The 27,111-nt window shown below is 41.3% G+C and overlaps 1 protein-coding gene and 1 long non-coding RNA gene across 11 annotated transcripts; one reads left to right on the top strand and one right to left on the bottom strand.

Annotated features, from left to right (window-relative positions):
• Positions 1-16,389: 16,389 nt before the first annotated feature.
• On the bottom strand, positions 16,390-18,844 carry LOC307037045. Of its 7 annotated transcripts, XR_013807585.1 has the most exons (5): positions 18,727-18,844; positions 18,293-18,353; positions 17,941-18,210; positions 17,641-17,764; positions 16,390-17,462 (listed from the first exon to the last, which is right to left on the bottom strand). It is a non-coding gene; the product is annotated as an uncharacterized lncRNA (long non-coding RNA). The 7 variants fall into 7 exon arrangements; XR_013807583.1 differs by having other exon boundaries at positions 17,641-18,210; XR_013807584.1 differs by having other exon boundaries at positions 16,390-17,764.
• Positions 18,793-21,852, top strand: LOC307037044 (uncharacterized protein). Of its 4 annotated transcripts, none has more exons than XM_079677751.1 (4): positions 18,793-18,922; positions 19,882-20,004; positions 20,198-20,326; positions 20,554-21,852. In XM_079677751.1, exons 3-4 carry the CDS (start codon positions 20,285-20,287, stop codon positions 21,283-21,285), a joined length of 774 nt encoding a protein of 257 aa, XP_079533877.1. In that variant the 5' UTR covers positions 18,793-18,922; positions 19,882-20,004; positions 20,198-20,284; the 3' UTR covers positions 21,286-21,852. The 4 variants fall into 4 exon arrangements, with proteins under 4 accessions (XP_079533877.1, XP_079533875.1, XP_079533878.1 ...); XM_079677749.1 differs by having other exon boundaries at positions 20,195-20,326; XM_079677750.1 differs by lacking the exon at positions 18,793-18,922 and adding an exon at positions 18,939-19,387 and having other exon boundaries at positions 20,195-20,326.
• The last annotated feature ends 5,259 nt before the right edge of the window (positions 21,853-27,111 follow it).

Raw genomic sequence — 27,111 nt, 5'->3', positions numbered from 1 at the left:
CAGAGGATTGGTTCTTTTCACATTCAATATATGCTTAACACGCCTTTTCTCCTCATATTCTCTTTCATCACTTTTCATTTAACACATTCTAAACGCTGTAATCAATACTCTAAAAAATACTTCTCGGCTCATTTGGTTTCCGGTCATTCCGGATGTTGTCACATGCTCCTCTCGTCTGTAAACAATAATGTATTCAAATAAACTGTACCTTCATTTAATATTCAGCATGGTAGTACCTCGACATCTATAGTTGTAGTGTTAAATCAGTAGGCTTCGGTTTGCACCACTCCATATCATTTTGCTACTAAATTCACCTCTTTAGGAAATCGTATATTAGCCACATGCTAAATGCTAACCGTAGATGAAGGATTTTCAGAATAAAAGCTTAACTGCTTGTGCACAAGAATTTCTGGTTTTTCAGTATAAAAGAGCATTAAAACTGACGGCATGTTTAAACTACATTTCCCCATTAAAACATTGATTTTAATTTCTAACATTACTCACACAACTTGACACAAGTCCGGACTTATAAGTCCGGACCTGAACCTGAACCTCTGGACTTGAGTCCGGACCTGAACCTGAATGTGAGTCCAGGTACACAGCACTAGTTGCCAGTGATCGGATCCACAATACGACCCCAAACTGAACATTCTGGTGAGGCAAAAGCGCAAACCAGTTGTGATGGAAAAACAGTTGAAGTAGCTGGTGCACAGAATAGTTACCAGCAAGATGTATCCTCGACTCAGTTTTCTTTTGGTTCACCAGGGGTGAAAAGTAGAACTGTTGCCAAGCTGATATGAAAAAAGTCGCTAATACAGTGTAATCTAAACGGATTGGCAGTGACTGCATTGCTTGACTCCGGTGCTCAAGTCAGTATCATAAGCCGCGCCTGGAAAGAACAATATCTGCCTAATCTTGATGTTCGACCAATATCAGAGATTATCGAGGATCTGAACGAGCTAAAGGTGTATACAGTTAATGGCGAGCTTATTCCGTTTGATGGCTGGGTAGCCATTATGACCAACCTGCCAGGAAATGAAGAACCCAGTCTTTCCATCAGTGTTCCATTCCTAGTCACAAGCTTGACCATGGAGAGACCATTGGTTGGTTTTAATGTTTTGGAGGAAATAATTGAGGGACAGCCAGAACGATTGATATGCAATCTGGTTAAACTGCTTCGTGATGCCATCAGCGTTCGGGTGGAGAAAGCCGAAGCAATTGTGAGCTTTATTCAGGCAGTTGAACCAAGTACGTTGCAAGGCCAGGTGTAAATGACATCGTCATTCCGGCTGGTCAAGTCACCTGGGTGAGGTGTCGTGTTCCCCAAACCCTGAACCCCTCTGATCGTCTGGTGTTGTTTGAAGCTGATGAAGACAGTCATCAATTATCGCAGCTGGATTTAGGGACAGGTTTGTTTGAGATACAGAACCCTGCAAAGCCTTATGTCACAATTTCAGTAGGCAATAACACCAAACATGATGTCACCTTAGCACGCAAGACAGCCCTGGGCGTATTGCAGCACATTGAAAGGTTTGTGGATGCTGAATCTCCTGACAAAACAACATGTACTGCAATAGTCAATGAGGTCTCAACTCAACCCCTTGAACCAATCCAAAAAGCTGAACCGATTCCACCCCTTTGGCACCCGCCAGTGGACCTCAGTCACTTGGAGGAGGAACAACAAGAGATTGCCAAGAAAATGTTGTATGAAGAATCAAAGGCTTTTGTGAGGGAAGGAAATTGCATTGGCTGTAACCGTAGCCTACAAATGGTGATAAATCTGAAGGACGATATTCCAATGCAAAGGACGTATACTTCCATAACAAAGCCGCTTTTTTGGGAGGTCAAAGAATATATTCAAGACCTACTGGTAAAGGGATTGATTGTTAAATCCAAGTCTTCCTATTCTGCCCCTATTGTGTGCGTGCGGAAGAAAGATGGCTCTTTGCGCCTTTGTATATACTATCGCCTGCTCAATCAGAAAACTGTACCAGACCGACACCCACTGCCTCGGATACGGGACCTACTGGACACCTTGGGGGGATACTCTTGGTTCAGCATCCTTGACCAGGGTAAGGCATACCAGCAGGGTTTTGTGCCTGAAGGTTCACGCCATCTGACCGCCTTCATCACACCCTGGGGGCTTTATGAGTGGGTGAGAATCCCGTTTGGTCTTACGAATGCACCAGCAGCTTTTCAGAGGAGTATGGAGGAGATGTTGAGTTCCTTGAGGGATGAGTGCTGTATACCTTACCTGGACGACCTCCTGTGTTACTCCCAGAACTTTGAAAATCATGTGGAGGTGGTTCGGAAAGTGCTCCAAGCAATACAGAGTCAGGGAGTGAAGCTCCGCCCTGAGAAGTGTGAAGTGTTCAGGGGAGAAGTTCGCTATGTCGGACGCCAAAAGATCTAGAAGCTGGACTGGTCCTTAAAGCGAAAAAACCGAAGACCGTAGGTGACTTGAGAAGAGTCCTCGGCTTTCTGAGTTAATACAGGTCGTACATACAAGACTTCTCAAATATAGCAAAGCCATTATACGAGTTGCTCCAAGTGAAAGCCTCAACACAAGCTCGACAGATCAAATCTAAAGGCCCCCAGCTGTCATCCAGGGCGGCTATAGAGTGGACTGCTGTACATCAGACTACACTTGAGGAACTGGCTGACATGTTAACTCATCCTCCAGTTCTCGGATACCCAGACTTTGCCACATGCCATTCGTCTTGCATACCGATGCATCGGAGCAAGGACTGGGAGCAGTTCTTTACTAACAGCAGGACGAAAAGCTGCGAGTCATTGGCTATGGGTCACGAACCTTGACACCAGCTGAAAGGAATTATCATTTGCACAGCGGCAAATTAGAGTTCCTCGCGCTAAAATGGGCAGTGTGTGAGAAGTTTAGAGATTACCTCTTTTATGCTCCTCACTTTACCATCTACACTGACAACAATCCACTTACTTATGTTATGAGCACGGCCAAACTCAATGCGGTCGGTCACCGTTGGGTGGGGGAGTTGTCAGACTTCCGCTTTAACATTAAGTACAGACCTGGAAGAATGAACATTGATGCGGATACACTGTCCCGTATCCCTCTTGATATTGACCACTACATGTCAACGTGCACAGAAGAGTTGTCGCAAGATGTGGTGAGTGCAACCTGGAAGGAGGTCAAGCAGCTCAGAGAAAAGATGTTGCCTGGGTAGCTGCCCTCTCTGCCTCCTCCCTTGACGTTATCCCACAGCCGTGCACACCTCTACAGGAAATAAGTCACAATGAGTTGGTTCAAGCCCAAAGGGAAGACCAAACGACTGGAGAGATCGTAAGGCTAAAAGAAGTTAGTGATAAACTTTCAGATGATATGAGGAGGTCAGTCAAGGGAACCGTGTGTAAGCTTCTCCACGAGTGGAACCGTCTACACCTTGAAGATGGAATCCTATATCGGCGGACACCAGAGAGAAAACAGCTTGTCCTACCTCTGAAATATCAGTCTTTTGTCTTGAAGCACCTTCATGATAACATGGGACATGTAGGCACAGAGAGAGTCATTCAACTAGCCAGAGAAAGGTTTTACTGGCCTCATATGAAAAGATTCATAGAGGATTATATTTCAAAGAAATGCTGTTGCATTAAACAGAAGAAACCAACGGTCCATGTGCATGCACCAATGAGCAGCATGAAATCTAACTCACCCCTTGAACTGGTCTGCATTGACTATTTGCACCTTGAGAAAAGTAAAGGAGGCTATGAATATATCTTGGTGGTAGTCGACCACTTCACAAGGTTCGCACAGGCCTATGCAACCAAAAATAAATCCGGACGGACAGCATCAGAGCGGATTTATAATGACTTTATACCCCGTTTTGGGTTCCCCAACAAACTGCACCATGATCAAGGAAGAGAATTTGAGAATTATCTCTTTCGAACACTCGGGCAGCTCGCTGGAGTAGGTCACTCTCGAACATCTCCTTACCACCCGCAAGGAAATCCAGCTGAGCGATTCAACCGAACTCTGTTACAGATGCTGCGAACGCTAACAGACAAAGAAAAAGAGACATGGAAAGAACATCTTCCACAGGTTATACATACGTATAACTGCACAAATCACGAATCAACCAGTTATTCGCCTCACTTTCTGCTCTATGGTCGGCAACCTCGTCTCCCTGTGGATCTCCTGTTCAGCCTGTCAGAGGAGACAGATCCAGTGACACACAAAGGATATGCTGAGAAATGGCGCGAAAGGATGACAGAAGCATATCGGATTGCTACTGATAACAGTCTGGCGTCTAGTGCAAAGGGCAAGTCCTATTATGATCAGAAGGCGAGGGGAGTGGTTCTGAAGCAAGGGGATAGAGTGTTAGTCAGGAACCTAAGTGAGCGCGGAGGGCCTGGTAAATTGCGTTTCTATTGGGAGAAGAGGATATATGTGGTAAAGGAACAGGTTTCAGATAACCCAGTATATGTCGTCCATCCAGAAAGTGATGCAAAAGGGAAAACCAGAACCCTGCACAGAAACCTGCTTCTGCTTGTCAATGACTTGCCAGTGGAATTCCCACCACAGTTAGTCAAACCAATCTCAAAGCCACCACAGAATCAAGGAAGCCATCCAAGGAGACAAAGGGATATGAGAGACCAAAATGCTGAGACATCTGATTCAGAGGATGAGTCAACAGGAGGTTACTGGCTGAGGATACCAGCAAATCGGGTTAAGCCTAACATAACAGTTACTCCAAAAAGACCAAGTATGTTAAGAAGAGAACAGACATCAGTGTGGGAACCACATTCTTCTGAGGAGATGTTTGGAAAGACTACCAGGAACTCTGGTGTAGAGAGACAGCTAGAGTTCCAAACTTTACCTGACATGAACACTGCGCAACGGGAAGCTGGAGAACAGGCTAGAGGTCTTTGTGAAGAAGAGTACTCGTCAGACAGGGGTGAACTTCAACTTAAGGATGAACCGGAAATCTCTCATCAAAATGACTCAGAGGAGGACAATGAGCAGACAACTCCTAATGTACCTCAAAACGAAGATGAGCAAGAGTTGCCTCAACGTGAATGTCCCGAGGAACGGGTACAAGACCCTGAACCTTACTCACCTGTCCCACTGAGACGGTCTACTCGGGAGAGACGACCAGGTCAAATCCTCACCTCCTCATCTCTTGGCCACCCAACATGCCAGTCGGGTCCAACAGTAAATGCTATGGACACATACCTCATGCCCTACACTCACCTTTGGTATTCACAAACATGCCCACCACCATTCCACTACACACCCCTCATTCCATATCCCCATTCCCCATTTACATGTCCCATACAAGGTTATTGAAAGGTCACACACAGTGTTAGTCCTAAGGGTCATACATTTTTAGATGTGATAGTTTGGACATTGTAAATATTTGTGTTTTATGAAGATGTTAAAGCTATCTTGAATAGGAACATGTGATTTAAAGTAAGTGTCGGGAGGCCCTTTTGTTGTCGGGGAACGTGTGGCACCCCTGGGATGTGTGACCACATTGATATAATAATTATTATTGTTTGGAGTTGGAATATGCCTTTGTTTTGTACATCTGTCTATTTTCATTTCGTTTGCGGGGTTGAGCAGTGCATTTGGTCGTGTGGCGGAACGTTTGTGTTCCGGGGACTGGTTAGAGGGACAGAGTTCCGGTGTTTCCTCAGAAGCAATCTGGAAGGAAACCAAATAACCCATGTCCTCATTGCTCCTGTCTCACTTGCTCATTACAGGTTGGTAAAAGGTGCAAAAATCATATGAACCCCCCCATAATGTTTGCGTATATATAGTGTGACGGCCCACTAAAAGTGTGGAGTGTTTGTAGCGCTGTTTACATGTTAAAAAGAATGTATGAATGTGTGTGCGTTTAGCCATAGGTATTAGCTTAGCTTTCCCCGTGCGGCGCCATCTTGGGGATAACGTGGTCTGACACGGATATGGTGCGAGTGAGATAGTGTGTCTGAAGGCTCCCGCCCACTAAATATGTCCATACATGTGAAGTTATGAATAAATATGCACCTTATGAAAGGTATAGTTTAGGTAGTGTTATACTGGATGTTTGTTACACAAGTATGCTGTAGTGTTTGTAGCATTATGATTCTCTAGTAAATGCATTTTAGTGACCTGCAATGAATGGCAGAAGGGTAATAGTCGAAATTACAGTTCAAGGGATATTTAATATAGGTTTAATACTGTAAAACAAGATGTATGAAAGGTACAAAAAGATTAGTGAATGTAAAGTTCAGCTTGAATGTGTGTTTGTCACAGAAGGGGTTTTCGACAGTGGATGTGTGTTGATGGAGCTGTCAGAAAAGTGAATGATTAAGTAAATACACTGAAATGCATAAGAGAATTAAGATGTTTAAATAAGTTTGTGTAATAAAACTGCCAGCAGAAGCAATCTGGAAGGAAACCAAATAACCCGTGTCCTCATTGCTCCCGTCTCACCTGCTCATTACGGGTATCATCACTGTTACTGGCCGGTTTTGGCGCAGTGGTTAGAGCGTTGGTCATCAGATCAAGGGGCGTCGGTGAACTCCAGTTTGAATCCTTCCTCGGCCGCCACTGCATCAGGACGTTGTGCCCTTGTTGGGCAAGACACTTTACCCGCATTTTCTCCTGTGGGTTATGTCCACAGTAACGACTCTTACATGTCTAATATGTGTAATGTGTATTTGTAAAGCGCTTTGAGCACCTGTAAAAGCGCTCTAATAAAAAATGTAATCCATTATTATTATTATTATTATTATTATTATTATTATTACTGTGGTCCTTATATCGGGGACCCGTAACACTAGCAATAGAAATACATTGCATTTCAAATTGTTCTGTGTGACACGAAAAAAATGGGAAAATAGTGTTGGTGAACATGAATCAATAGATTAAATTAATTTTGTTACTACTACACAAAATGTCGTGAGACTGGGTTGTGTATTGAAATACGCATTTATGAAGATAAAGACCCACGGTTCCTAGTATATACACACATCAAAACTCACAATTGCATTAAATATATGGTATGTGTTAATATCTGTTAAGGCAATCAAGGTAATGACAGTGGTGAAAGTGAAATAACTGCATTCAAAATTCAACTATAATATTAATTTGTTAGCAACACTAATGAGCAGATATCAAAAGTGGATGAATGTAGACTATTTTTTAAATATTTGTTTCCTTCTAATTTGTTATTCTTTCCTAAATAACACACTGTTATTTACTCAACAATAACACACAATTATCCTTGTTTTTATTTATTTGTTTAATTCCATAATCTCTCGCTTTTTTGGCGTCCGTCAGGAACTGAATTTCAAAATAAAATAACCGGAAACAGATACAAAGCCACTGAACTGATTACCCAAGATCTTCAGCTATGGTTTAAGCTCGAGTTTCGGATAGTCTGCCGTGGTTTCGTTCCATTTCAAAGAGCAGTCTGACACTCGGCGTAACCATGGCACATTGCCACTCCAACATCCAATCCCAGAGTTTGAAGATTAATCACGGGGTTTGTCAAGCAACGGGACTGTAGTCCCAAACGATAGCTGAGGATTATGGGTAGTGTAGTGTCTTCAGCCATCCTACACTCCGAAATGTTTTTCGGATTTCTTATCGCATTAACACCATATCCCAACGTGCATTGTGGGTAAAACATCAAATCACCGAGCTTAAACCATAGCTGAGGATCTTGGGTAATCAGTTCAGTGGGTGTGTTTCGCAATGATGCTCGAAATGTCTCATATAGGCCTACGTCTGTTTCCCGTTATTTTATTTTGAAATTCAGTTCCTGACGGACGCCAAAAAAGCCAGAGATTATAGAATAAAAAATTTTAAAAAACAAAGATAATTGTGTGTTATTGTTGAGTAAATAACAGTGTGTTATTTAGTAAAGAATAACAAATTAGAAGGAAAAAAAGATTTAAAAAAATACAGATTTCAATATTCTGAGGCTCTGAACCCCATTTATTTTCCTCGTGGACGGCAAAAAAAGTAAGACATTATACGATTTAAAATAAAAACAATAATCGTGGCTTGATATTGAGTAAGAACATGTTTTTATGAACCACATAGCTTCCGGTCTTCCAAGACCCGACCGGACAAAAAGACGTGTTGCAGGCACGAAGCACACTACCAATAGAAATACATTGCTTTTAAAATCGTTCTGTGTGACACGAAAGAAAGGGGAAAATCGTATTTGTGAACACGAATCAATAAATTAAATTTCGTGACTATAACATGAAATACCGTGAGACTGGGTTGGATGCCACAAGTTGTTTTCTATAAAACAATGGCACAATATCGTGTTGGTCTCCTTTATGACAAATTGGAGTTTTTCCAACATTTAAGAAAGCACCTGTTCGATTTATCCGAGCACTTCACTGTATATTCTTTTTGTCTAACCATCTTTCTGTGGCAGTATTTAAAACCAAACAAGGAAGATTCCAAAGCTGGATATTGGGTATGTCACCATTACAGCCTCTAGGAAAGCTAACCAGGACTGTATTGTGTTAATTTTTTAAGGATTTAGACAAATTGACAGTTCACCATTTGGATAATCAACCTAGATAAAAACTGTAAAAAAGGAGATAGAAAAAAGGACTGGTAGACAGTTCAGAAAGGATTTTTTGTCAATTAGATGTTCAAAAAACGTTAAAGTGTTATGACTTATTACTGAGGGAGGAATGTTAGCAGGCAACGTGTTTACGGTTGGACTTTCTTACCAATCTCTTTTCCAACTTCTCCACTGACTCATGTGTTTTCAAGCACCACACAGATTATAATAACTCTCTGCAACTTCCACTCTCGCTCCATGTTTCAGTCTCGCTCTATATCTCACTTGATTCCTCCATCTCTCCTCCTCCCAATTCTTTGGTATATTCCTGCTTCCTCCTCTCTCTTTCGCTCTCTTTCGCTCTTACTGTGGGCCACAGTGAGATTCAGGTCAGAGACGCGTAGGCGAAGAGAATTTGATTCCAGCCCCCCCACCGTCAAAACATGTAGTGGGTGACAGATTTAAAAGGACGAAAGTGATGGGGGAAGAGGAAGCCAGCCCCTACCTCTTATCCTCACTGCCTTGTCACATTGGATCTGGTTCAGACACAAACATGGGGAATGGAAATGACGCCAGTTGAGTCAAAAATAGATCATGTATATTAATATTAAATAAAAGTTGAGTAATCATCAGCTAATAAATATTATGGAAAAATATATGGTATTTAATATGTGCCGATATTGTATCTAAAGACAGCTTGTGTGTTTACTTAAGGTTTGTTTCTCAAATGAGGAAACACAATTGTGCAAACTTGAGGTTTTTGGTAAATGTGCAAGCGTCATGTATATTATATTTTGACTTTTGCAGTGCTTTGCCTGTATTTTAATTTATTTATTTTATGTTAACTTTTTAAAATGTATGTTTAATATGTGACATTATGATATGACTTATAAAATATGATGTTGAACTTGATATACTGTACATAGTTTTTGTTGAACTCTTCATGCATCTGACAAGCATTGTTACAAAATGTCATTACAAAAGTAAATTAGCATATATCCAACATATTATTTTCCTTTATGGACTGTGATAGGATTTATGCAGACTTGCACAATGCCTGCTACCAGAGGCACATTCAGTTGGCAAACATAAATCCAGGACACACACGTGCATACATAAACACAGGTGCTTCAGAGACAATTACTCTCACAATTGTTCAGCTATTTGTCAGCTTGCTTCTTCAACCAGTAACAGATAGGTGCTGAAGTTGGCACATATACCTCACAACTATCGGACAGGTCCAGCCTGTGACCTAGCATCACATCAAAGCAAACAAACACACTCAAATCCAGGCTTTCCTGGCTCACCTCAATCACCTTAAACGGAGCCTGACCTTCAGCAAAACACACTTATTGCAATATCTCACGGCCGATATCGCTCATCCAACTAGCCTGAAGGGCTGAGCTTAAGTATGTGCCATCATCGCCACCTGTCTTGACCTGGTAACGCCAACATTTGAACCATGTGCCCTTTTTAAACATGAAATGCATGTTTTCATCTTTACTACTGGAGCAGATATGACTGATTCAAATACACTGGTGCTGACCTATCCTGCTGTAAATGGATCAGGCTCTTTACATTGAATACAAGGTCAAACCATACATTCTAACACCAGCGTTTTATTCTACATCGCCAATTTGGCTTACTACTCCCTCACTGAGAGTTGGACCCTTGATACACACCTGTTTGCTATCCTGGCTCCAACATGGTGGAACCAGTTTGATATCAGGACTGCTGGAAGTCTACACATCTTCCATCCAAGCCCCCAAGGAAGTGCACAGGACGTTGAGGCAAATGTTCGTAGTGGCCTAACGTTTCACTACTTTTTGTGTCTGTTTTGTGACGCTGTAACTTTTCCAATTGGCTTACATTGGGAAAGAGACGTCTGTGAATCAGCGGATTTTTTTTCTTCTCTATGAGCCCATATACAGGTACTTTTGCTCCCTAGAGTCAGGCCGTATTGGTTTCATGCGCCAATGAGAAACTTGTATAGGAATTAACAGGGCCCTGTCTCTGACGCTATATCCAGTTTTCTTTTTATATCCATGCTTGGGTCGCAGGTCGCAGGCTAAAGACCTAACTGTTTCAACTTTCTTTTCTTTTTTTTGCACTGTCATTTTTTGTATTGTCATTACGTAGTACAGTTGCTATGTAACAAAATGGTTTCTCTGCATTTGACCCATCCTAGTGTTAGGAGCAGTGGGCTGCCATTATGAACGGCGCCCGGGCAGCAGTGTAGAGAACGGTGCCTTGCTCAGGGACACCTCGGTAGCACTTGGTCTTGCCGGGACTTGAACTGGTGACCTTCCAGTTGCCAAGCCAAGTCCCTGGACTTCTCCATCAATGCCCTGCAACTGCACCTTGACTAATAAATTTTTTAAAGATATGGAAAAAAATATTGGTTGTAGCATTTGAAATAATTTGCCTTATTCAAAGCTCATGCACTAGCACTAAAAACAATTGGCTTATTTGAGCTGAAGTGCTTGCAGGATTCATGCTGTTCTGAATTCTTCCCTCATGGTTGACTGCACATGCTCCTGGCCAATGTCCGGTTTCAGGAATATAAGACTCAGGCTCACCATCAACACTGTGATGATGGACATGCCGGGCAGCACACTACTGCTGCTACTGATCCTCTCTGCTGGTGATGATACCTGTGTGTCATTGGTCCTGGCACTCTCTACAAACTTCACAGGGAGGCTGAAAATTAAACAGGGGCTCCCTTCCCTGTCTGTGGCCCGTAGAAACGTGTGTGTGTGTGTGTGTGTGTGTGTGTGTGTGTGTGTGTGTGTGTGTGTGTGTGTGTGTGTGTGTGTGTGTGTGTGTGTGTGTGTGTGTGTGTGTGTGTGTGTGTGTGTGTGTGTGTGTGTGTGTGTGTGTGTGTGTGTGTGTGTGTGTGTGTGTGTACAGGAGTGCTTTTATACTGGAAGTGCAAGATACATGGGATTTGTGTGTGTAAACATTTTATTTTGGTCTTGAGCTTGCACATTATATACTCATTTGTGCAACATCTTACAAAAAATTTACGTTTTGTTAGTTGTTAACTGATGTTGTGCGTACTACACAAATAGCCTACTGGTATTCCTCACTTTCTCCCCCTTCTTTTTTCCTCCTTCCACTTGGCTTCTCTGATCTCCAACACTTCTCTGCAGACAGCAAACACACCACCAAGTTGTCAAGAAACACTAGCTCTGATAACACAAATACACACATGTCGGTGAGCACACACAGCAGGCTTTTAGCTAGCCAGCACATCAAGCCATAACCACACTTCACACCTGGGCTGGCTGGCATTTATTGGGTAAGCTCCTACCCAGTGGGAGGGGAGGGAAGAACAACACCTCTTCACTGCTGTAACAATCTCACAGCTCCATGACCGGGGGAAACAAAGACAGCAGTGCTAAGACTCAAGAGGCGACCGCCCTTTACTAAAGTGTGACTGGTTAACAGAGGAGTGGGCTTAGTTTTTGTAACTTCCCTCAAGTAGCAGATGTCCAAACTTGACATACATTGAATACATCTACAATCATATCTGTAACTGGTAACTTTGTACTCAAACAATGGATCGACTGACTCGAATGTGAAATATGTTCCTCATTGTTATGAAATTCACAATTCTGCAATGTCCAACTTCTTTTAGCATCTTTCTTGTTTAGTTTTGTTGGACTGCTAAAGTACTACTTTGCTTTGATAAACCTGCTGAACACTTTTGGACCGTGCTATGCTCAGGTGCACTGTACTACCTGCTTCCAGTTACATATTGCTAATCTGGCAGTTATTTGAAACCCATCTGATAATGTTTTTCTATTTAAATAATGTAACAATGCTCTGAACATTCTCTGGTGATGTAACCATTAATTATTGCAATGATAAGGTCCAAGTTAGCATGAAAGTTAATTATGGAAGCTAGAGACAGGCATCATTTTAGGTTGAGGTTTCTGTGTACAACCAATTGTAATCACATGACCAAATTATTATATCAGAGGACTATAACTCAACAACTCGCTCACCCCTGGGCACTGTATGATTCAGTTGGAAAAATTGCTTCTGGACCTTCAGAAGATTGGTTTGTCAAAGTTGTAAAGTGTAATAAACTGGAATTATCCTTTAGTTTTGTACACATTATTTTCAAACAACTGTGATTTCAGGACACATTTTGGGTAAACTACGTTCTTGCAGTGAATGCCTTGAAGGTGAGCATACTACTGTACCTCAGTGTGCCAGGACATCTCCATAGACCTCAAAATGATCCAATTTACACATCCCCCTCAGCACTTTATTTTTATGTCCAGCCCTTGAGAAGACAACGACAGACTGTTTAAGAGTCTTTATGCAATGGTTGAGGAGACCAAGTTGTCAAAAATGCTAATAAAACACTTTCTGTGACCTGTGTTTTATCTGTGTTCATTCTTCCTTTTTCTGCTGGTGTTTAGAAAATGAGAGATAGGTCTGATGGGCGTGTGGAGGGCAGGGTTTTAAAGGGCCGGTGGAGCGAGGACAGGAGGTCTAAACAACTGAAGGGCAAAAGGCACACATTGGTTTAGATAGTATGGAGGAAAGGCTCATAAACTGGCATGAAAAGAAAAAAGATGGTCGGAATGGGAGAGAAAGTAGTTGTTTTTTTCTTTATTAAACATCATGAACCAGGAACTTTAGCATGGACTTTGATGGAACGCCCCTCACAGTGAAGAGGCAAGATTAGCCTCTTAGTGACTAAACACATAATACAACACAGATCAAATGTGTTCCCTGCATGTTAACAATATTTCGTTTAATTTAAACATTTTAGTTTTGGGGCAAAAAGTTATATTTGCTGTAATAGAAAAACATTTAGAAAGAGGACTTTTTTTTTTAAGAACCTGTATAGCAAAATATTTCCAGGAAAAAAGTCATTATAAGGTGTCTATTATTTATACTTTGGGTTATTATTCACTTCCTATATCCAACTAATACATATATTTATCCACATTTAAAATATTCAAAACTTTAAAAAAAAGTATCCTAGCATACTTTATCATTACGTTTTTAGCAAAATCAGCTAAATAAAAATCTAACATCAGTGTGTTCCACATGTTAGTCAATGATGCAGGTAGCATTCTACAGATGTGATAGGAGATTTCTTTCTCATGTTTTTCTTGTTAATGAATCAATCAATATTGTGAAGCTGAATTTTAACCACGGGAAAATAAAGGAACCATTACGGAGAGGAGAGTAGTAAACACAAGTCTTCAAACTGACTCTCAGGCAACCTTGACTTCAAAACCACTGTCGTAATTAGAAACAAAATGAGATGAGCTGTCACTGAAAAACACTGAGATTGACCCACTTTGGTGCAGTCAACAATAAACTAGCTTTTCTTCACCTTTTATTGTCGCCTCCCCCCTCCGTCTTCTTTGCTGCTGGGAGGGGGGGGGGGGGGGGGGGGGGGCGGTGGCTGGGGATCAAGGTCTCTTGAGTGCTAAAATTACTGTTGTTGTGCGATGTTTACAGTGGCTTTAGAACCAGAGGCACAAATTACACTGTCAGGGACACATACATCCATGTGGGATGAAGAGGAGGAGAAGCTGCAAATGTTCACCATGGAACACCTTCAATGGCTGATAATACAAGAGGCGTGTCTGCTCTTATTAAAATGTGTGCCTGAATCAATAAGAGGCATAATTAGAGTTGTTAGAGCAAATTAAAACATGGCTATTATGTGGCTGTACAATGTTGCTCCATAAACTGTTATTACAGGGGAGAAGCTTTGTGTGTGTGTGTGTGTGTGTGCGTGTGTGTGTGTGTGTGTGTGTGTGTGTGTGTGTGTGTGTGTCAGCTAGAGATGGAGGATTAGGTGCGATAGTTGCCTCTTTCTACTGTAATTACCACTCCTTTTATTGACGGACTGCTCACTTTTCTCTGGCTTTTGTCTAAACTACAATTTCCTCCATTGTACAGTAGTCATTGTGGAGTGTATTTCCACTGCAGTGGTGCCTCTTTTTCACTTCAAATTGTTGCTATCCTCACCTCAGATGAACAGTCAGCTACTCCACCCATACACACAGACATTGTTCAGTCATTTTTGTTGTCTTTAAACTTTCACCAAGTGTAATAAAGACATGCAATTGTTTAGAAAATGTACTTATTGATATACTTTATTAGTGGGTCACAGGTTCAAACCCCACTACAGTGAGCATGTCGTTGTATCCCTGGGCAAGACACTTCACCCCAAATTGCTCCTGTGGGGATTGTCCACAGTACTGAGTATGTAAGTCGCTTTGGATAAAAGCGTTCTAACAAGTAACATGTAACCTCTTTCTGCGTTCTTTAGAATTTCACAGATTAAAAAAGCTGTTTATGTTTACATATTCCACTTATGGTCAATTTTCAGGGGGAAAATTACTCTAAATGCAGATGTGTAAGTCAGCAACTTAAAGTAGTCTTCTGTTAATGTGTCTGCTTTTTACATACCATCATCTTGTTATCAACAAAGACACCCTTTCCTTGTTTGGTGTATATCCTTTTTTGAATAGTGTTCCTCTCTTCTATTAACCCTTAAAATATGTGGCACAATTTAACCCTGACCCTAACCCTAACATAGTAAAAAAACATGCATCTATTCTTCAACATCCTGTTAATGTACTAAATGTTTAATTTCAGTTCATGATGGAGTTATGGAGGCGTGTGGCGCTTTGGCGCTAGTTGGCGCAGGACCGTCTGTCAAACTCCAATCTATCACCCAATCATGATACTCGCTGTCCATTGTGAGATTGGATTTAAACCAATAACGACGCGAGTTCACAATGGACGGAGCCAATCACGTCACGGCATCACAATGGACAGAGCCACTCACTGCACGGCTTCTCCCCGAACCCGCCCCCTCACGCTTTGGTTGACAGTTGCGAGGCCAGCGCCATATAGATAGAAGAGTTACGACAGCGGAAGTCCAAAAACGGTTATCGTCACGTGGTTCATGCAGACGAGGATTGTTCCCCGGAAGTTCATGGCGGGCAATGTGAATGCATTGATAACAGGAGATAGAACTACGATTTTTGGTAATTATTAGTGAATAAAGGTTTTGATTTGCAATATTTATACAACAAATCGATATGTGTATGTATTTACATCAATGTTTTAAAAAATAAAATAGAATTTGCTAATATTAAGTGATAATATTAGGATTAGTGTGAACAACTAGTTTACATGTTAGGCTAACAGTGCCTTGGTTAAAGAGCCTGTTGCTGTTTATTTATAGCTTTGAATTCTTTAAAACCAATATTATCTTCTTAAACTTGTATGGTAGTCAGGAGCATCACTTTCTAATGTTTATTGATATATTTAGAGGGAGGGGATCTAAAGGAATGCTTCAAAATTCAGATTAGATTAATTTCTACCATTTTCTTAAATTCATGGTAGTTTAAGTAATTTCTTTATGGCTTTCAGAAAAGACATGAGACCGACAGGTGACTATCAAAGGACTAGCAGCAGCAGCAGCAGCAGCAGCATGATGATGATGTTAAATGTGTTGTTTTAGGAAAATACATTGCAAATACATGGAATTCAATAAACATTGAATAGCATATCATGCAGTTTGTCTGTGCCTTTTCCTCCGTGTTGTCCTGGTTTGCTGTGCTGCCTCCTAGTCGCCACCATGGTTTGCTGTGCTGCCTGGGGATGCTCAAATCGCTCCGAGAAAGGAGTACGAATGTATGCCTTCCCCACTGACACAGAGCGGAGGAACAAATGGCTGGCTCAAGTCAGCAGGAGCAATTTCACGACCAACAGCAAAAAAATATGTGAGGTTATTATATACAAACACTGCATTTTCACTTTTTCACAAAACGAAAACCACACCATTGGGAAAGCTTAATGTTTTGTTTAATACAAAAAAACAGGGAAAGGCTTGAAAAACACAGAGTTGAGACTCAGGGTGCAGGGTGAGGGTCTCAGTGCAGGTATTCAGGCTCCATTGAATCCCCCTCTGGTTCTTGTGCTGAAAGAGGGAGTAACAGAAAGGAGAAAGAGTTATACACACCTATATAGCACACCTATTGGATGGGAAATTGCCTTGGGGAGATAAGGTGTGGTCTTTGTTCCCAACTGAAGTTATGGAACTTTATTATTTGTGAGTTTAACAAAGTATGACAAATGGCATCAGTAACAGATGTGATATGAATTTCTATAAAGTTGTCTCACATTCTTGGTCATATTTTATATACAGTATGTAATGAGTATAACATGTCCAGTAAGTATAAAGTGTTTCCTAATACTGTGTATTCAACCACTATGGAATATGTATGTGGGCAGACAAAACTGAGTTGTTCTGTGTGTGAAGTAACCTCAAGTCACTCCGCAGGCACATTTTGATGCAGACCAGTTTGTCAAGACAAAAAGGGGCAAGACTAGGCTGAGAGCAGAGGCTATACCCACCATCTTCGTGCATCACCCTGTGGTCAAAAAGAGAAGGGCCCCTGCACCACGATTCACCCCGGGACCTGTATCTACAAAGCCCATAGCTCATGATCACAGCTATAGTGTGAAAGGTGACACAGGTATAATAAGTATGAACTCTTAGTAACAAAAGTCATATTTCTTATTTTTAAGTGGTATAATATTTTAAATGTTCAAAAATCTACAGTGCCATGTCTTCTACTTACATTAGTCTCAAAGATTGAGGGAAGAAGGGATGAGGAGACTGAGAGAAAGGAAAGTGAGGGTGAAGAAAGAGAGGACATGGCTAGTGAGGAGAGACAGGGAGGGTGGACACCACCCACTCAGCCAGCAGCCAGTCAGCATACGAGGGAACCAGCAGCCAGTCAGCATACGAGGGAACCAGCAGCCAGTCAGCATACGAGGGAACCAGCAGCCAGTCAGCATACAAGGGAACCAGCAGCCAGTCAGCATACGAGGGAACCAGCAGCCAGTCAAACAGATCTATTAAAAAAATTAAAGAGAAAATGAAAGAGCCAAGAAGGAATCACCAAAAAAGCAAAGTCTGCACTAAGAAAAATCAGGAAGGAAAATGCAGCTCTCAAGAAAACAATGAAAATTAGGGACAACAAATATAAGAAACGTTTTCAAAAGACCAACTTAAGGCATTAGGCAGACTCACCACAAAGGGGATGAAATGGAACAATGAGACAATTAAGAAGGCTTTAAAAATGTGCTTTGCGTGCGGACCAACGGGTTACAAAACTCTGCAGGAATTGCAGATTCCCCTTCCAGGAATAAGGACACTGCAAAGAAGGATGCAATGTGTTAAGTTTGAGTCTGGTGTGTAACAGCTAACATCACTGCCCCTCCACCCGTAACATCACTGTCCCTCCACCTGCCAACATCACTGCCCTCCACCTGCCAGCACCCAGCAGAGGAGCGCAAACAACAAAAAGAAGCAAGGTGTCCCGTCATGTACCTGGAAGTTTGGGTTGGCAAAATGGAGTAAGAGAGGGACTTGAAAAACCTTGGTGGCTCTCTACTCATGTTGTTACAGTTGTCTTGGTTACAGCTCTCAAGTTTTTTGTGCCATTTCCACATCTTTAGAAAATATGAAATAAATGAAGTGAAATCAACCTCTTCTCTGGAGAACAAACTTTGATTTCTCTGTCTTGTGAGTTTGCAGTCTTGCAGTTTTGCTCCTCCACCTGTAACATCACTGCCCCTCCACCTGCCATACAGTAGGTTACTAACAAGATTACTTATATAATACAGTGATAGAATACATGTTTAGTATGCTTACTTATATAAAACAGTAGTATTAAACTTACCTTGTGTTTTCACTCTCACTTAAGTCCCTCTCCCTTTGCCATCAATCCAAAATTAGCTGAGCTGCAACATTATACAGACAGGTAATAATCACAATATGGCTCTGCTAAAAACACTCACTCTTACACGCACCAAAGTTATATTTATCTAATATTTAACTCCTTCCACCCCCGCATACAATCCCGTTTAGAAGCCCCTCTTCTCTAATTCAACAACGTTGGACGAAATGACATTAAGAGAATGGAATTTACAATTAAAAGGCTGTTCAACGTGTGTTGCTAACTTGATCCGTTATCCTAGCTTTATCTGTTATCTGTAAACGTTCCCTAAATCTACTAATTTAGGGATAATCCACTGACATCCTTTAATACACATGTTAATTTGAATCAGATGTACTGATAATATCCGCAATAAAAATCTTTAAACTTCTTCTTACCTTTAAAAGTCCGTCACGAACGGTCTATTGTGCTGCAACTCTACAGCTCTGCTAGCCTTGGCGCTAACTTCCGGGGAACGATTGAGAGGCTCGACGATCCGCCATTGCTGTAAAAAAATGGTCCATTGGAGTGAACGGAGATGACGTAACTCTCAGTCTATACGGTGCTGGGCGAGGCGTATCAGTGCTATTCAGAGTAAGTAACAACAATACATGTTTCTATTTCCCGTTTACAGTCATAAAACCTATTTTTACAACCGTCGTTTTGGCGTCAACTTTTACATTACTGTATACATTCGGCAACTTCAGTCTGCATAAAGTTAGCAAGCCAGCATTGCTAATGCTATCGTGTCTAGGTTAAATACACGTTATTATATTAATCAATGTCAACAGCCATGTGTTATACATCCGATTGACAACAGTAATTTAAATCTGTTGTTAAACGACTCTTCTATGAATGGGCATGTTGTAATTAGTAACTACACTTCTGCGAGCAGTGGTACAGAAGTCATACAGCATATATACTGTATACACAGAGGTGGGAAGTAACTAAGAACATTTACTCAAGTACTGTACTTAGTAGAATTTTGAGATACTTGTACTTCACTTGAGTGTTTCCATATTTTTCTACTGTGTACTTCTACTCCACTACAATTCAGAGGTAAATGGTGCACCTTTACTCCACTACCATGCGTTTAATAGCTTACCTTTAGTTACTTTACAGATTTGGTTAAGATGCCTATTGGTTACTGGTGGCGTTTCATGAGTTTATGTTTATCAGTTTATTTGTTCATATAGACACCTAAAGTATATCATATATTATATGATATAAATATCTTTATGTGAGATAAGGGATCGTTGCTCACTATGATATGATAAAGTGTGTTATATGCTCCAGGAAGGATACAGTATATTGTTGAATATATATTCAAGATAGCTATATACTGTATATAACGTTACATTAATTGTAATTCAATATACATACATCAATCATTTAGGGATAAAAGGATAACTTCACCGTTTATGAACATGATGTGTGTTTATACATGATTATATGTGTAGATAACCTGTATAAATAATGGTTAACATGGTGTCAGTGTTGTTCGCTTTGCAGTTTAGTTCTCTCTAACACTTGCATTGTTATTTTACTTAAAGTTTAGATGATCACTAAACCTATAAGCCATAAAGAAATGGGAGATGCGGAATGGACGGGCTTTGGCCTTCAGGAGGGATAAATCCGCTCCAAGGAAACGGAAGTGACGTGACCTCTGTCAGAAGGTACAGTATAGAAACATATGTAGCTATTACTTATTATTCACATATGATAAGTATATTACTGAACATTTACAATTTACTGGTGCAAATATTATCAATCAAAGGATTTACACTGAGTGACTCACTCCAGACTAAAACATAATGATGATAGTTTCAGATTAAGAAATGCCTCATGCATATATCACACCCCCAGTAGTTACCCCCAGAGCCCAGCCTCCTCCCTGTGGTCTGCCAGGAGCCCCCAGAGCCCAGCCTCCTCCCAAGCAGTCTTTGGGTGCTGTCCATGTACGGCAGGGATATCCTCTCCCAAATGGACCATATCAAGGTCAGCATCACCTCCACATTTGGTTCCATCTTAAAGATGGACTCAACCAAAAAGGTCAAATATAACTTGACTGTGTATTTGATTTCCATGTTTGTTAAACTCTCTTATAAACAATAACATTAAAAACTAGTTTTTATTAAAAATGTGTTCGGTTATAAATCTGGAAACATTAACTGCTATAGATAATTTCTAATAAATGCCTCAACTTCGCTGTTGTCACATTCCAGATCACAAAGCATCAAAGCAAGGTGGAGATGCAGCTCTTCCCTGCTCCACCCTCTGGCCCTGAGTTGGAGATGCAGCTCTTCCGTGCTCCACCCTCTGGCCCTCAGATGGAGATGCAGCTCTTCCCTGCTCCACCCTCTGGCCCTGAGTTGGAGATGCAGCTCTTCCGTGCTCCACCCTCTGGCCCTCAGATGGAGATGCAGCTCTTCCCTGCTCCACCCTCTGGTCCACAGGTGGAGATGCAGCTCTTCCCTGCTCCACCCTCTGGTCCACAGGTGGAGATGCAGCTCTTCCCTGCTCCACCCTCAGGTCCACAGGTGGAGATGCAGCTCTTCCCTGCTCCACCCTCAGGTCCTCAGGTGGAGATGCAGCTCTTCCCTGCTTCACCCTCTGGTCCACAGGTGGAGATGCAGCTCTTCCCAACTCTACCCTCAGGTCCTCAGGTGGAGATGCAGCTGTTCCCTGCTCCAACCTCAGGTCCTCAGGTGGAGATGCAGCTCTTCCCTGCTCCACCCTCAGGTCCTCAGGTGGAGATGCAGCTCTTCCCTGATCCACCCTCAGGTCCTCATGTGGTGTTGCAGCTCTTCCCTGCTCCACCTTTGGGCTCCATGATATATACACCAGTGAGCTCACAGTTTCCTGTCCTGGTCGCTGCTCCACAGGCTCTAAATGCCAGCCTCTCTCTGATTTTCCTGCTCCTAGTCCTGCTCCTGCTCCATACAGCCAAACATTGACCCGCAAAGTACTGCCCAACACGTGTGGAGGTGTGGGAGGTTTGGGACAGCAGACACTGGACGCTGCCAGTACAGGGAGTAGTGAACTACATTGTGCCAAAGGAGCAATGGTTGGAGGACATAACATAATGTATATCCCCCCCACCAGAGGCATGGACACTGGAAACTTATTTATGTATAAAGTTCGGTGTATAGTTTGATATTTATTTATATATATATGATATGTATATATTTTATTAAGTTTATGATAATGTTTATTTTATGTTAAAACTCATTTAGAGTGTTATTTTGTTATACTTCACCTTTCTTACTTTTATGGGTTGTTTTACATTTTATTAAGTTGAACTACTTTAAAATAAAGGTTTGGTTCTATCAAGTATGTGACTGTCCAATAATTGAGTGGAGTGCTATGTTTAGAATTTGTATAGGTTTTCTCTTTGTTTGTTAAAAGAAATACATCATAACACCAATACCTTCTTAGTTCATATTAAATGTAATGGTTACACTTAATTATTTATCAACAGCACACAAACCATGAGCAGGTCCATATTGGGTACTTCAAAACTATCCCTGATAAAGAAAATAATAATAATTGTATGTAATAAACTTGAAAGAAGTAGATACGTTTTACTTAATATTTATTAGAAATATATTTAATAGAAATGTGTTAATAGTTAACTGCATAACACAAGTGTTATTAGTCAACAAACGCATAAGTTGTTGGTCTTTATTAAAGTACTTCTGTATATAAAGACTCTTACATGCTACAGAAGGGGAACAGGGAGCAAGAGAATCGTTTTTTCCCCTCTTTTTCTCTTTTTCCTCTCTTTCTCCCTCTTTTTTCTTCTTCCCCCTTCTCCCCCCTTCTTCTCCTTTCTCCCCCCCCCCCCCCCCCCCCCCCCCCCCCCCCCCCTTGCAAGACTATTGTTCCCCAGCTTTGGCGCAGTGGATAGCGCGTTGGTGATGGGATCAGGGGGTCACAGGTTCAAACCCCACTGCAGTCAGCATGTCGTTGTGTCCCTGAGACACTTCACCCCAAATTGCTCCTGTGGGGATTGTCCACAGTATTGAGTATGTATGTCGCTTTGGATAAAAGCATCTATCAAGTAACATGTAATGTAATGATGATAAAAAAAAGTAAGCCTACTAATGGGGTATACATCCATGAATGAATTTTTACAGAAATGGACTTCAAATGTTTACACACAACACCATCTGTGCAGTGAAAACCATTTTCCTAGATGTTTTCCCATGGAAATAGCCTATAAATTACCACCAGTGCCAGGGTACATTTTAAATGTATATGGGTGCCACTTCTTTATGTCAAATTTTGGTTTGAAAAAACTTTAGTTTGCATGTAATTGTAGCAACATCAAGGTACCTTGTGGAATTTGGCTTAAGGGATAAACGGAATTCCTCAAGGACTCAAATCACAAGGATTTTGTTATCACTTTTTGTTGTCAATCCCCTTTTGTCTGTCAAACACTTAGCGGACTTGTTTGGAATGTGTGCTGTAAAAAATAAAAGTTTGAATTAGCAGTGAGCTTATCAATTGATAGTACATATCTCACAATTATCCAACTGTTCTCAAGGTGAACAAAGCCCAGCAACAACCGTCCCCTACCAAAATATGATGCAGTACAAGGTGCAGTGTAATTGTAGAGTGCTCACTGACAGAAATCAATTTGAGGCGTGCTAATGGCCAGAGTCCTCCATTGGTGAGTGCTCTCATTGACTGGCATGGCGCTCCATCTGGTACAGAGCAAAGTTGGAACAATTACAGCAATCTGCTGGTGGAGAGATGGTCCTCCATGTGGAGAGGAGCTGAGGTGAGTGGTGCTCAGCACTGATCAGCCAGTAAAGTCAGGCACGGTTTTGAGAAGTGCATGATGGGATGTGAGTGTTTAATGTTAGTGTTAAGGACAGGAGGGTTTGTTTGAGACAAATGGCAATGGCTGGAATGTTTGCTCTTATCAAAAATGTAGCTTACATTGTATATCTTGAATAGAGGATGGGTTTGTATGGCAGAGTGCTGCCATCCCAAAATCTTCTTTGCATCAACAGTGTGAAATTAAAATGTACAGTATAGGTTCATAAGGCTTTTATGAAAACTTCAAGGGCGGATCCACTGTAGAGCCTTTCCCCCCCAGCTGCCCCCCTAACTTTTGTGTCCCTAAAACTATACTTGTAGAAACAAACTATGTCCAAAAGCTTTTCAGGCAACGAAAAAAGCAGTTCATTATTTAAAAGTGAATCATTTTAAATATCATCTTAGGCCCGTTAAAAACGTAGCTACGGCCCTGCATTAAACTGCGGAGCAGCATTCACAGACCGCGGCTCACACACGGCTGCAGAGAGACCGAGCTGTCCCAACACCTGAAGGTGGATCAGCTTCCCCTGGGAGCATTTCCACTTCCACCAGTTTTGCTTTTACTAAAGACGAGAGCTTGAAACAAAATATTTATAAAACGCTGCTGTCTGAATCGATAGCGTTTAACAGATGGTCGCTGTTTGGGGCGTTACGTTACAAAATACTACGCAGACAGCGGTAGCTGGGAGATCGATCACTTTTATTTGCTAAACTATGCGCTGTACTATTAAATCACAGCAATGAGGCCAGATAAATTAAACCAGGGTACATATTTTACCGTCAAACTGGTTCTAAACACAGCTGTGTGCGTTTGATAAATACTTTCTGATTTTATATTTATTATATGCTACTTATTAGCTACATGGCCCTAACGTGTAAAGTTATACAAGCATTTGTACCAGTGCTTTTCACAAGTAGACTCTTGCAGGCCAGAGTAGCTGGAGTGATTCAACAACAACAAAAAGACATATCTGAGAAGTGATCAGGACGAACAGAAAGAGGAAAAGGAAAAGAGAGATGAAGAGACCAGGAGGGTCAGAGCAGGAGGAAGAGGAGGAGATGAAGACATTAGTGAAGAAGAAGAAGAAATGTATGTGAGGAATAAAGATGAAGTGTCAGAAAGAGGCACAGAGGCAGGGATCAGGAGGCAGATGAGACTCCAGCTGGACCACATGGTATGTTCTTATTGTCCTTGCATGCACATTCCATCACAGCAGCACAATCTAGCGGCTCTTAGTATTGACAAATATGTATTGAAATGTGTTGCTGCACAGGTCACCTTTAGCTCTTTTAGTTTTACTGTACTTACAGTAAACATAGTTCTAGTGTATCATGAGTATTTTCTGCTGTTTTATACTATATTTTAGTTTGTTTGTCTGAACACCGTGTTTCTCTTGTGCATTAAGAACACTTGTGTTAGGGCATGATTTAACAATAAATAGGTTATATTTACAATACAAAATACCACGTACTGTCCGCCCTCCCATGCCACCTATGACCTCTTGCCCCCCCTTTGCCAACCCATGTCAAATGTTCTAGAACCGCCACTGGACAACTTACATTTAAAATGTCATTCCTGGTTGACAGGCATGATAAAGAAATAGAATGAGATAAAAGTGTAGAGTCGCTGAGGGGTGGTCAGTCAGAGAAAAGCCAACTTCTATGTTAACGTGGACAGTTTTATATTAAACAAAAATACAATTTTTGCCCATTTTAACAAAAATACATGGTATACCTAATATAACTTTTAGAGTATTTTATTATTGATGCCAGTTACACTTTTGATCAGTTATGGTGAGAAAGACAAAAATAGTCCATATTCTTTGATCGCAAATTAGAACTGAAATCCCTCATCAATTGGAGCTGCGTAATGTTAATGACTGACAGCACAAACTGCTTCACAGAGTATAAAGTACAAAGGATGATATGATGTGTTTCAAAGTTTAGCCTCTGCAAGGTAATCATCAAGAACATGTACCCAGACCCAGTCTTTTTGTCAAACAGTAAGGATACATGTCTTGTCTGACCAAACCATCTTTGAATAAGTATAACTAGAAGAAAAATAAATGGCAGAGAAGGTCTACATTTCGTCAAGACTATGAAGGTGAACGATGAGTTGACAGAACTGTTTAGGGGTGCAATCAGAAAGCAACATTACAATGTACAGTGGGATGAGTATGAATACAGTTGCAAGAAAAAGTATGTGAACCCTTTGGAATTACCTGGATTTTTGCATAAATTGGTCATAAAATGGAGGAAGCCACTGCTGTCCAGAAAAAAAATTGCTGTAGGTTTGAAGTTTGCAAAAGAGCACCTGGATGTTCCACAGCACTAAAGGCAAAATATTCTGTGGACAGATGAAACCAAAGTTGAGTTGTTTGGAAGGAACACACAACGCTATGTGTGGAGAAAAAAAGGCACAGCACACCAACATCAAAACCTCATCCCAACTGTGAAGTATGGTGGAGGGAGCATCATGGTTTGGGGCTGCTTTGCTGCCTCAGGGCCTGGACAGATTGCCATCATCGACGGAAAAATGAATTCTCAAGTTTATCAAGACATTTTGCTGGAGAACTTAAGGCCATTTGTCCACCAATTGAAGCTCAACAGAAGATGGGTGATGCAACAGGACAACAACCCAAAGCACAGAAGTAAATCAACAACAGAATGGCTTCAACAGAAGAAAATACGTCTTCTGGAGTGCCCCAGTCAGAGTCCTGACCTCAACCCAATTGAGATGCTGTGGCATGACCTCAAGAGAGTGATTCACACCAGACATCCCAAGAATATTGCTGAACTGAAACAGTTTTGTAAAGAGGGATGGTCCAAAATTCCTCCTGACCGTTGTGCAGGTCTGATATGCAACTATAGGAAACGTTTGGTTGAGGTTGTTGCTGCCAAAGGAGGGTCAACCAGTTATTAAATCCAAGGGTTCACATTTTTCCACCCTGCACTGTGAATGTTTACATGGTGTGTTCAATAAAAACATAAAAACATATAATTGTTTGTGTGGTTTTAGCTTAAGAAGACTGTGTTTGTCTATTGTTGTGACTTAGATGAAGATCAGAACACATTTTATGACCAATTTATGCAGAAATCCAGGTAGTTCCAAAGGGTTCACATTTTGTGTGAATTTATTGCATTATTTTTTCATTGGAATGGTAAATGGATATGCATCTGAAGCGCTTTACCAGTCCTTGCGACTCTAACCCTTCAAAGCAATTTACCCACTCAAACACATTCACACACCATTGGCCATTGGAAGCAATTTGGGGTAAAATATTTTGCCCAAGGCAAATTGACATGTTGACTGCAGGGGCTGGGAATCGCACCACCAACCTTCCAATTGGAGGACAACCATCTACCTCTTGAGCTGTCCTTTTCACAAAGGACTATCGGTGTAACCCAGTATACCGTTTGTGTTTAAATCATAAAAAACTGACTTAAAGGTTACCTATCATGCTATTTTTAGGCAATAGCATATCTATGAAGTGTTTTGCTCCAAATATACAACAGATCACCCATTCTAACCATGCCTCATATCCCTCCATTTCAGCCCTGTTACTAAAAAAAAAAGAGGTGGTGGAGCTTATGCCTGCTCATGTGGGACCCAGCAGATACTGTCTCAATGCTGCGTTGATGAAACACCAAATCATGTTCCAAACCTCCCAAATACTCCCCCCCTGCCTGAAATGACTAAATTGTTTACATAGTGACATCACTATGTAACAGCTTCTATTGGCTAGTGCTCCAAGGCTAAGGACCGGGACATCTCTAAACGGTTGACCAATCACAACAGAGCTAGTCAGCTAACCAATCAGAGGAAACTGGACTCTGGTTTCAGACAGAGGGTGAAAAGAGGCGCTGCAGCACAGGCAGTAGGAGAAACATAAAGGGCTTTTTGAACATTAAAGCATGGAGACATGTCACAGTAGAGACATCAAATACTAATATGA

Source organism: Notothenia rossii, assembly GCF_949606895.1.
Source record: "Notothenia rossii genome assembly, chromosome: 4".
Taxonomy (NCBI): Eukaryota; Metazoa; Chordata; class Actinopteri; order Perciformes; family Nototheniidae; genus Notothenia; species Notothenia rossii.
The sequence above is the reverse complement of the archived record's forward strand: the minus strand, read 5'-3'. Positions and strand labels throughout refer to the sequence as shown.

What these genes read in the sequence shown, in the direction of transcription:
- LOC307037044 (XM_079677751.1), top strand. Translation starts at nt 20,285, where the DNA reads ATGTACGGCAGGGATATCCTCTCCCAAATGGACCATATCAAG. An exon ending in CCCAAATGGACCATATCAAG is followed by an intron (nt 20,327 to 20,553) that starts GTCAGCATCACC and finishes GTCACATTCCAG; the next exon opens with ATCACAAAGCATCAAAGCAA.